Here is a 12846-nt window from a genome sequence, read left to right on the forward strand (position 1 = left end):
CACCAATACATTTTTATGAATGCATTAAGCCTTTGAAAAAAACTTCCACCCTTAAATGAAATGTCTATTAGACCAGACTATGACAGAATCAACATTAGATTATACTGTCCCATCAATTAAAAGGTCACACGTCTTCCATACAGTACTCCTCTTTCATCCTTTATAAATACAGTTTATGACACAATTAACATTAAACCATGCTGCTCCAACAAAGAAAAGGTTATACATCTTCCATGCAGTGTTACTCTTACATCCTTTATAAATACAGTTTATGACACAATTAACATTAAACCATGCTGCTCCAACAAAGAAAAGGTTACACATCTTCCATGCAGTGTTCCTCTTTCATCCTTTATAAATACAGTTTATGACACAATTAACATTAAACCACACTGCTACAACAAAGAAAAGGTTACCAGTGTTCCTCTTACATTAAGTCCTTTATGTATAAAAAATTTTCGTTCTTGAGGAGGCAAAACAGACACAGTAAAAGTGGGAAAAGGTGGGTGGGTCTGTTTACAGGTGAGTCCTATCTAAGATATACAAGGTGTTCATAAAGTCTGGAGACATAGGGTAATTAAAAAAAGAACTACAATCATTCAGCATGTTTTTCCTCCAAATCAAGGTCACAATAAAGATAATAAATAAATATATTTAGGCCATTTCCATATGTATCCAGACTTTATGGACATTTTAATTTCCAGGTAAGGAAAGTGGTAACTTAAGAAATGCTGTGAACCTCTCCATAGAACAAATAGCTATAATCTCATATTGATAAGACAGTGGGTGATGCAGTGTAGATAGAGATATTTAAATTATGAGCTTCTTTCTAAGAACATAGTCATCAACAAAAGAGTCGGGGATGAATGGAAGCATCGCTTAGAAAACTACATCTATCTCAAGCAGGAAATTCTCTTTGACCAATACACAACTTCCTGCATAGTATTGAAATGTTGCAAAGGTAGATAACATTGGATTGGTTTATTATGTTTGCATAGTGTGGCTGGGGTATTAAGTTGTACAGAATGTAAAAATGTACTTCCATGAAATACCTTCCACAACAAGCAAGTGCAGGGATAAATCATTACAAGCCTACATCCAGAGAATTAAAAACCCATATGGCTGGTCTCAACCAATGGGAATGAGCTGGTTCTTAATGTACTAAACTTTGAAGTAAATATCCCTGACCTGTTCCCAATCAAGAAATGCATCCACTTGATCTCTTACAAGTGGAATTAAACCATCCTAAAAGGGAAACTTTCTTTATAAATCTCCCTAATGATTTAGTAAAAGAAAAGCAAAGGTCCTCCAACAGTAATAGAAGAAATTGAGAAGACTGAAGTGGTTCATTGACTGAAAAGGAACAATCCATCATCTACTTTGATCCCATGCTCTTAGACTATATAATGGGTTATCATAAATAGAGGCATCAAAAGATAAGTATGAGGGTAAGAAAGGCAATGTATAAGTGCCAAAAAAAAGCATCTCAATAGCAGGCACTTTTGTTAACCCCTGCTTACTGTACGTGTTGCAAGAGACTCATCAAAAGTCACAAGTGAGAGGAGGGTGTAAAATACTGAAAATGGGTATCTAAGACAAACTTAAAAATAGACTTCCAAGACAGATAGAGATGCCCCAGGATCACCATGAGGCAAAGGAGTGGAAATCACAACTCAACTAATCAAAGATAGGCAATAAGGAAAGCCTGGGAAAAGTGAGGGAAGGGGGTGAAATTCATACAGTATCTTGAGAAGTTGAAGAGAATGATAGGCACACAGAAAGATGATGGATGGATCCAGACTCAAAAAGAAATTCAACCAGGCTTATGGAATATGAGACTGGTGACCAAAAATGGTGGAAGCTTGGTGTAGAGGCAAGTCACAAATGCATTGATAGGAATATTCCCAAAATATGAATAAATCTAAAGGGAATTTAATCCATGATGACAAGAAAACCTACTTGTAAAGAAAAATATATATGTTAAAACAGATGGTATGGATAGAGAAAGTTCTATGTAGAAAAGCAAACAACATTTTGATCTTCTTCGATCATCTTCAGGTTCACAAAGGAAGAAAGAGGTTACTGACATGTTTGAAGGCAGTTGTGTAATTAAGTGTAGGAATGTAGAGGGTGTGCTCAGATGTTTAATTATATTTTCAATATAGGTATAAACAGAAAGATGATGGATGGATCCAGACTCAAAAAGAAATTCAACCAGGCTTATGGAATATGAGACTGGTGACCAAAAATGGTGGAAGCTTGGTGTAGAGGCAAGTCACAAATGCATTGATAGGAATATTCCCAAAATATGAATAAATCTAAAGGGAATTTAATCCATGATGACAAGAAAACCTACTTGTAAAGAAAAATATATATGTTAAAACAGATGGTATGGATAGAGAAAGTTCTATGTAGAAAAGCAAACAACATTTTGATCTTCTTCGATCATCTTCAGGTTCACAAAGGAAGAAAGAGGTTACTGACATGTTTGAAGGCAGTTGTGTAATTAAGTGTAGGAATGTAGAGGGTGTGCTCAGATGTTTAATTATATTTTCAATATAGGTATAAAGGTGTTCCTTTGTACTGGTTTATTTTGGGCTTGAGTTGTCGTATAAGTAAGGCTTCTTTAATTTTGCATTTGTTTCTTTAGTATTTGGATGATTTCTATAGTTATGTTGTGTTTATTTGATCTGCAGTATTCAAAAACATGTGAAAGTTACTTTTTGTGTTCTTTTAATCCAGTTTCTATTTTTCTATTTGTTTCTCCAATATAGAAGTCGTAGCAGCTATCACATTGTATTTTATAAATAATGTTGGTGTTGTATTTAATCAGTGCACAAACATTATCCAAAATTTACAGAACTACTTAAAGCCATGTTGAACACAAAATACAAAGAACTACATGACCTACAGAAACGAAAAATGAATCTAGACCATCAACTGGCAGGCTGCATTAAACCAGAGATTTTCTGACTTATACAACAAAACATAAACCAAATCAACACTAGGAATGACAGGGACAAAAAGATCTGCCACAACAAAAACTAGAAAAACTAAAATACAAATAACAGAAAAGACACCAACAAGACAAACCATTGACTAACCTCATAATTAACAGATCCGACTGACAATTGAACACATACATCTACTTAACAAAGGACTCAACTTCACAATACCACCAAGGTACATTTCAACCTTAGAAATTAAAACATGTTTAGAAGACCTCGCCAGGAGACTTGTAATACTTTCCATAGAAAACAAAAACAAGAACAGAAAGAAGACAATTTCGACAATTTTATTGACATCCAACAGCCAAACTTCCAGAAAAATAAAAAATTTATATTTTCCAGAAACACCTAAAACAACATCTTAAATGATTTTTTCAAAGAATTTTCTCACAAAACCATAAACATAATTTCACAAAACAGAAAACTAAAAAACAACCTTACAAAAAAAGACATTAATTCCATTAAAAACCTAAAACAAGACAAAAACATAAAAATTCTAAAAGCAGATAAAGGATAGTGTAGATAAACACTACAGTCATAATGAACATGAATGAATTCATCTAAAAATGAAGAATGTCCTATCAGATACAAACAAATTTAAACCAATACACACAAATACAACAAAGACACAAAAAATGCAAGTAAACAAATTACTACTACAAATGCAAAAAAGCCAACACAATTTCACAAACACTTTATTCCTACCTATGCAAGACCAACTCACGCCCACCACAAATATACGGCATCCTCAAACCTCATAAACTAGATTGTCCACTACAACCAATAATGTCTACATATGAATCGTTTAATTACAATCTTGGTAAATACATAGCAAGAGCATTCTCCAAATATGTAACATCAGCCAGCTCATTCATCAAAGACTTTTAATTTCAAGTCTAACCTTAATCTACTTATTCATAAAGCCTTAATGGCCAGTTTCAATGTCATATCCACCTTTACAGAAGTCCCAGCTGCTGAAGCCTGCAAGACAGCCTTAGAACCCTATATCCGAGACCCTAACTCATCAATGGACATTCCCAGCAACCCTCATAGAATTCACCATGATAAAGACAAATTTCATGTTCAACAGCCACAACTATATGCACACAAATGGCCTAAGCATGGGCAATCCAGTATCATTAGTTCTAGCCAATATTTTTATTACACAAGTTGAAATGCAAGCAATTAACACAGCATCTGCCACAATTTTCAAATTTCCCAGAATATGAAAAGCCAACTAATGGTAATTGTTGTAATGAGCCCAAATGTGGAGCTCAAGAACATTAAAGCAGAGGTCTCAAGAGTGAGTACCTATTTATTCACTGGACTGCCCACATCTCAGGGACACTGATGTGGAGAAACAGCTTGACAAGTGATGAAAGTGGTAAAGGTATCCAAAATTGCATTCCACCTGGCTAAAAAGGCATCCAAGAATTGGTTTAAGTCTGAGCACTTCAGAGAAAAATAAATGCTTAACACTGAATGGAAATGTTTAAGTCATCCCAAAATGAGAGATAAAGAGATAGAGGTAGTGAAACAAGGGAAGAGAGTGGATCACAAGGAACATTTAACTGAGCCCACTAAGAAGGACATGAAATAAAAAAAAGAGTCAGACTTTTATGCAAAGGATGAAGAAGGTATGAGATCCTTGGAAATTAGAAACTCTATCACCATGAGGGGGTGATTCAATAAATAACTGATCACTGAGCCCACAATGGCTGTCCTCTTGTGAAGGTGAACATCAGGAATGGGTCACAGGATGAGGATTTCCTCAAAAACATACCTCCATGAGTGGTGTCACACAGACTTCTCTAAGATAAAAAAATGGAGGAACTCTTATTCCATAAAGCAAAGCACACTGATGAAGGAAATATTAGAAACAAAGCCAGCAAATAAATTTGCCAATAGCTGAATAATGAAACAGTATCACAAACAGGCCAGTACGATCTTCTCTAGTAAAGCTGTCAGGGTAATGATACAAGAGTTTCACAAGGAAAGAGTAGAAAGGACAATAAAGTAAGAGAATGAATAAGAGTGAATTTCTAGGTAAAAAAAAGTCAAAGTATGAGAAGAAAATCCCCAAGCTGGTAGAGGTGATTCAAGGGATAGAAGCACTACAAGAGAGGAGTCATCTTAAGTTTGAGGAAAACATGGCAAAGTAGTCTACAAGAATCACTGACTGAGAGAATCTGCAATAACTCAATACTTAGTTGAAGAAGGAAGATGGAAAAGTAATTTTATGAGTTCAGGTACATTAAAAAACAAATCACCTGAGAAACAGAACAGAACCTGCCACATGATGTACAGTAATGACAATATTGTTCATCAGAGTAGCTATCGTCATCATTTGATGAAAATAAGACAATTTCTATTGAGAAGTATGGTCTTTGAGAGGTTTTAGAAACATATCGATGTGAGAACTCGTATTCATTAAGACCTACAACACTGAATTCATGGAAAGTAATAATATTATTTATTATTGTTTTATAGCAGTTTTGTTATATCCATGATATTTGGACCTTGATCACTTTTCATGTTGACAAAATTGAGAATAATTATCAAAACCCAAACACTGAGCTGATGACAATGGAGTATACTCCTGCAAACAAAATCACAATACAGACAGGTCACAGATGTTCCAACATCTCACAATTCAGTTAACAGAATAAAAGAATGTTAAAAAAAAGCATATCTTAAGTTCACTTAAATTAATTTTAAACACTTGTGTCTTTCTTTCTAGTCCTCCACTGTGACAGCAATAAGTATATGGATTTGCAATGCTAAAATCAGGGATATGATTCCCCTCCATGGGCACAGCAGATAGCCTATGCACACACACACACACACATTCTTTCTCATTACCCAGAAAATAACTGTAAAAAGACACAATATTGAATGTTACCTAAAATCTTAACATCTGTAATTTGTATTGGAAAAAACAAACACAACTAGTACTGCAATGCCAAGTAAAAGAATAAGCTTGTAGTGTAAAAAAATACTCAAGGAGAGTGATGCACATAAAGGATTTGTTACTCTCCTAAATATTGATAGAGGTGTGTAGTCTAATGATGACGACATGAGACTAGCACTACACCTTATTACATGTAGGGTTGGAATTTCCACTCAAAGGCTTGGCAAACACAAACTAACTTTTCAGCAGTGGTACAAAACATTAGCTATTTATTCTACATAAAAGTGAATAGCATTTCAGATATGAATGTAAATTAGAAATATTTTGTCTGACCCTATTAGAGTTGATTAGTGACTGTCTTGTAATGGAAATCAAAAATAGGAATATTTTAAAAATTATAGGCTGAAAAAATACGCAGTTACGTCTGAGGCCACAATGTATTGTTTTCTAATGCAGATGAGCCCAAATGATAAAAGGGCAGATTGATTAGGGAATTAAACTACAAGAATACACCAAATTACAAAATCAGGAAATTCAGTATTAGAATAGAAGATACCAAGATTTATTAAAATTGAAAAGTTACTATTAAAGCTAACAGAGATTATGAAAGTACATTGGCTAAACACAAAAAAGTGATCTGTAGTGGTTTTATGTTTATTTACATCAACTTCAAAGAGAATCATAGATGGCACTGGTTATTTAAGACATTTGAAACAGAACATGGATGAATTGATAAAATTGGAATAATTTAAGTGACGAGGGAAGAGAAATTCCCAAACTCACCAATTTCTTTAAAGATGGGGAAAATATTTTCTAACTTCTGTGCACTATAAAAGTTTGAAAGAGTTTTAGAGAATAAAGTTCCTAACCCTGAAAAGGTATTCCAAAACCATAGGCAAAATAGAGAATAAGTTTGGGTTTATCTGGTTTGTTAGAAATCTCTTGACACTGTGGGTATTTCTCATAACTGAATTACTACAAAAAGAAAAATGGAAAATCCAAGAACCTATAGGATTAAGTTTAACTTCTTTAGTCAGAACACATTTATGCAATCCTTATTGTAGATTTCCAGTGATTCTGGAAAAGGACTTTTGTACTGTGAAATTAAAGGCTTTTTAGTTTAGCACTTCTATATTGTATGATGGCACTTTTTTTTATGTTATATATTCTAAATTTCAAAAACTTTAAAACCTCACTAGATATTAAATGGTAAGTTAGATATTTATGGATTTGGTGGAAAATCTGACAAATGAGTAGAAAAATTGACTTATTGTTATAAATCAATTGATATTTTTGTAATTATGAAAATATAAATAATAGAGCCCATTTTTAGCTGCTTGTGTTCGTTATCTCAACCTCTTAGAGAATAATAGGTATACTTCTAAATTTGATGATAAAATTAAGATGTTGAGAATAACTGATTCCATTGTGAATACTTCTCTTGTTAAACTGACAGCCTTGGTGAATGGTCCATTGTAAGGAAAACAAGCTATGTTTCTAGGATTGGAAATCAAGAAATGATTCAGTTTTTGTGAGAGAATTTATACTTAAGTTAAAAAAAAGGCAAGGATTAATATGTAACATTTTCTAAAAAGCACCAAGACCTTGACTAACCTTTTTAGTTTTAGTTAAAAGAGTGAACAAAAATTGAGCTTATGATAAAGCTTTGTGAAAGAGAGATTTATATGTAGGTTCAAGAGGACAAGTTACTGGGAAAGGTATAATGATATCCTGGGAGAATGACATCTAGTTTAAGTGATTTAAGATACAAGAAAATTCTTAATGATCTGGCCTATTTACTTTGGTGATAGTAGTGCAAGGTAATTCAAATGGATTTGGTATTAAACATTATTTGGATTTAAAAGTGGTAACAGTCTTATTCATTGAAAAAGCTATTTTTGGATTAGTTAAAAACTCAAAAATGTAACGTGTGTGTGCGTGTTTGCTACTTGTCAATATTCTTTAAACTTCTTTGATATATTCATATACAAAGAGTTACATTTAACTTGACATTGATATTTTAGTTACTTGTTTTAGTAGATGAGAGGTTAACTTAATGAACTGAATAATCTTTTGCATGTTCTTCTTTATAAATGGCTATACAGTCCCCAAAATTAAGAAATCAAGTCCATGGCTACTTTACATGCATTAATGAAGACAACACCATGGCAAATGCTATTGTCCATCCTGAAAAGATTCTTTCACTCCAAGCTGCACCTAACACACCAGTAGGAGTACAAGGCAAACATCAACACCAAGGTAAAAGAAAAACTTACATTTGTTTTATATAGATTAAATTTTTTTGGTGAAATCATACAATTATAGGCAGCTTTCCAAGTTAAACCTGAGCCATAAAATTTGTCGATTGTGTTCAAAGTGATATTCAACTTAAAAATGAACATTTTTGTTTGTTGAGATCACCCTTTACAGCAATTCACTAAATTCAGTCCTAACTGGCATCTCAAATTGGGTAAAGTGAGGTGTTTGTATCATTAATATTATAGTTACTTGTTAACAGTTTTTCTATAAAATCTTAATCTTTACAGTTGTTCACAGAAAAAAATTGAAGAATTATAGGTAAGACATTTTAAGTTTTTTCTTTCCCTTACACTACATTTTACTTACTATTGTACTATGTTTATCACATAATGTCATGGTTTTCTGACAGTTTTACAATATACCTTACCTAATTTTAAAAGACTGCTATATTTTAACCTACTCTTTTTCTCATACTAGCATATTATAGGTATACAAAAATCAGCTCAAAAACAATCAGTTCAAAACAATTTTTATTTGATATATTTAAGTCTAGTTACAAGTTTTGCCGAGACATCCTTTAGCGAAACATCTTATATATCCATACATTTCTCTAGTTCATACATTTTAACCTTCAATTCTAAACCCTCAGTTAATCCTATTTATTATAACATGAAATCTTAAATGTAACTGTAGCACCATTTTTTTTAAATTAAAGGTAAATGATGAATAACTTATGAAAGTATACGAATAAAAATCCTACAATAAATAATATAGTTGATTGCTATCATGAAGATAATTTAACACTTATAACTCAAGGAAATAGTTCTGCAAGTAGCATCAGGTTTTAGAAAATTATGCATGAATTCATTTCTCTTACAGGAAATAAAGGTGGAGGTTCCAAAGTTGGTGCAGGAAGTGCTTCTCCTCTTCCAAACCCTAAGGCTTCAACATTAATGTTCATTCCTCGACCTCGGCCTCGTCCACGACCTGCCATTCTTTGTTGTTGTTGTTTATTAAGGTTACTCAGCAGTTTTTGCTACAGGGATCTTTACTCTGAAGAACAAAGTTACTTTTATTTTCACAGAAATATCATAATTACACTTCTAACATCTTACACTAAAATACTAACAAATAATAATGTTACTTTTCTATTAAGTAATAATGAAGGAAAATACATTTTACCACAGAAATAAGAAAAATTATTATCCAACTTTAATAAAGAATCTAATGAACCATCTTTTTATGAGGAATATTTTTAACAGAAATTCTCTCCAAGATTGTTATGATCTAAGCTTAAAACCTTTAATACAGTAACATTACTTCATAATAAAAATAAGAATTTATGAATATTATAATATTATTAGTTTCCCTAATTTCTCTTTAAACCATTATTTTTCATCCTCTTACCAACATAGCTCTTATGTTTTTTTTCACGATATTTCCTTACCAATAACCTGAATAGGCAATACTTTCCAATCAAAGCTCTTTTACTTATTATTTTACTGTTAGTGATATTGTGTTATATTGTACTAAGAGTAAGACTCTAAAAGCTCAATATCAAATTTTCAATACTTTACTTCGGATTCTTTACTCTATTTATTTCACTTTCGTATGGATAAGCAGTTGCTTCCACACTCTTCTACTCTGTACCATTCAAAATTTCAAATTTAAGAACTGGCAGCCAATTTTAGTTTTCATCGATATATGTTTAAAATTTAACACAGATTGTAAATGCTTGTTATTTTTATTTTTACTTTATAAGTTTGAAAAAAAAAACAGACAAATATTCTCCTTACTAAAACTGAATATCTTTTTCAATAAGCGTTTCCTCACACCTATTGCTAATGTTTTTCCGCTATTTAATTCAACAAACTTTTACTCATAAATATCTAACAAAAACATAACTCTACCAATTCTTCGCATCACCCATGCTATTACTTCCACCGCTACTGTGGTGACAACCAAGGCCATTTACCAGTTCGATTCAATATCTCTAAATTTTAACGTCATGAAAAACAAAATCAATAATATAAAACTTATCTTTATTACTTCACTTAATTGATAATGTATCCAATTACTGTTAATTTCACCCACACTGTGGATAGGTTGTTAATAAAGTTTCATTAAAATTCGCTTCAACTATATAATGAAAAAACTACAGATATTGAAAATATATCACGACAAAGTTTATTAGCAATCATATATTTTAAAGTAATATTTTGACCATAAACTTTATCTAAAATTGTAGAATTACAACAAAGCTTCTTCATAAACAAGAAGCAGTTTGCTTTTCACCTAAGAAGTGATTATTCATTTAGCTTATGTATATGAGTATTTTATTCAATTCACAATTTCACTTTCTGCGGGTGTCCGTGTTTAAATCCTTTTAGAATATTCGACATTTTCTAAAGCGTCACCCTGTCAACATTGTTCGAAATTGACTCAATAGACAGGGAGTGATTAATTAACAGGCTTTACAAAACAGAAATAAGGTTAGGTTTGATTTTGACTCATTTGGGCAGTCCCTATATTGTATAGTGTTTTACCTGCAAATTTTGGTTGAGACTGGCCTGATAGGTTCGGAGAAGTTGCGTTGTAAACAAACACACATTTCATCTTTATGTATATAAATATCCACAACATTCATTATTTCAAGAAAAGAAAAAAAAGAGAAAAACTGTATAGTAATTTATTAGTTAGAGATTCTAAAATTAAATACTCTCAATCCACTTTCAAAATCACTTAAAGGTTAATATTCGTAATAGATACATAAAGTTTTACTGCAGAAGACAAAAAAAATGGTATCTCCACTGTTGTGTAACGACTAGAAAGGGTGATACTGGTTAACTGGTACAAAGATTGTAAAAAGCTATATCAAACTAAAAGTTCCATTTTAAGATTAATATATCCACATATTGTGTAAAATACTGTCGCTTTAAGAAGAAAAAGTATGACGTCTAAAAAGAGAAAATAATTAATTAAGTTATTTAGGATTTTAATTAAAGAACATATAGTTCTGAAATTAACACAGAAATTCATTTTAAGAACAGAAGTATTTACGTAACTTTGATAATTTACTCACTGTATATATTGGTAAGCAAAGCTACACAAGGATCTATTTATGTTGTGCCCATCAAAGGTTTCGAATATTGAATTTCAGTGATTTATATCCCTTCAGGCTTACCACTAAGCTACTGAGGTTTTACTTACTAAGAAAAACCAAATCTCTTTAATCATAAAGTGGTTTCACGTTGATCATTTTGTAAAATGCTATTTTAATATTTGACTAGTATAAAATATGACATTATGTAAATTTCAGCTTTGATTATAGAGATTTATTAGAAGTACAAAGCTATAGCTTGTTTGATAGAGAAATAGTATTTGAAACCTAGGGGATTTGGCTTTATTTGTGAGACACTAATTTCAGCCTGTTGAAATGGAGAATATTAAAGAGGATAGATAATACGAGAACTGGAACCAAACCTGGTCTTTGTTAGTGTATAGAAATTTCAAAGACTTTTAAGCAGAATCTGCTACAGACCTACAGATCAGAGTGAAGAAATTAATGATAAACTGTCTAATAATACCAATAATGTAACAGCTGGCGCTGTTTTTACTGAGTTACCGTGGATTTTAAGCGTATTGATTGGGATACTTTAGTATTAAACAGTCAGAGTAAATGTTTCTTTGAAAACTGTTTTTAAGACAGTTTTATTCATCAAATTATTAGAAAACCCACAAGGGAGAAAACTAATTTAGATTTATTATACTCTTACAATTTGGTTTATGACAGACAGAGTGGAAGTGTGAAGCATATCGACGCACTTAAGTATCCATTGTTCAGTTAGGTTTGAGATAGTATTACTTATGTGAATAAGGTATTTTGTATACATATTTTTGGAAGGCTAATATTAAAAGGATTAGACAGGAATTGATTATGATCGATTGCGAAACTTAGTTAAATAGAGGTAATTTTAAAAACTTAGGAGATGTTTGAAAACAAATTATTAAATATTCAAAACAAATGTGTTTCATGAAGAAAAAAGTGGCTGTAAGTAACAGACGAGGTTTTTTCTGTTGAAAAATTAAAGATAAGCATTAGAAATTTAAAAAGTGTAAACTAACTACTGAAGTTAAAGATTGAAAATTACAGAAGATCGAGAGAACTAGTTAAGAAATAATAACAGAAAATAGAAAAGGACCAGTGACAATGCATTGTTGAACATGTTCAACTTATCAGTAATGGTTTGTTATTTTTAATGGAAATTGGATCTTTGAGGAATACTGATAGCTGAGTTATTACGGAATAATATGGAATAGTTGAGGTGCTAAACCTTTTTTTCTTCTGTTTCCATTAGAGGAGATATGAAAAGTATTACAGATCCTGATAAATTATTAATGTAAATATGATAGATGTGAATGAACTTAACATTAGTTATGAAATTATTAAAGAAAATTGAGGGATTTAAAAAAATTAAATTTAAAAAACTATAGGGATTCTTGGTACATAATATATTTTTTGAGTGATTTAAAAGAAATTTAGGTTGCATTACTAAAGTTTCTTTGTGATCTTTGAATAATAGATAGATGATAGTAGATTAGAAACTGACTGTTGTTACATCTATTTATAAGAGAAATAACAAGCATTGTCCTGGTAATTACAGGCCA

At 31.6% G+C, this 12846-nt stretch overlaps 1 protein-coding gene across 4 annotated transcripts in view; it reads right to left on the reverse strand.

Moving 5' to 3' along the window:
- Window positions 1-10990, reverse strand: part of Polr3G (RNA polymerase III subunit G) — a 30112-nt gene extending 19122 nt beyond the window's left edge. Inside the window, exons 1-2 of one of the 4 annotated variants that reach the window (XM_076449127.1) lie at window positions 10725-10990; window positions 9056-9231 (exon numbers count right to left, since the gene is read on the reverse strand). In XM_076449127.1, the coding sequence (XP_076305242.1) occupies window positions 9056-9172 (117 nt within the window). In that variant the 5' untranslated portion in view covers window positions 9173-9231; window positions 10725-10990. Of the gene's footprint in view, window positions 1-9055; window positions 9232-9755; window positions 10229-10724 lie in introns of those variants that run through there. The other 3 variants (XM_076449125.1, XM_076449124.1, XM_076449126.1) reach the window with 3 other exon arrangements.
- Between the last annotated feature and the right edge of the window lie 1856 nt (window positions 10991-12846).

Source organism: Tachypleus tridentatus, chromosome 8 (genome assembly GCF_004210375.1).
Source record: "Tachypleus tridentatus isolate NWPU-2018 chromosome 8, ASM421037v1, whole genome shotgun sequence".
NCBI lineage: Eukaryota > Metazoa > Arthropoda > Merostomata > Xiphosura > Limulidae > Tachypleus > Tachypleus tridentatus.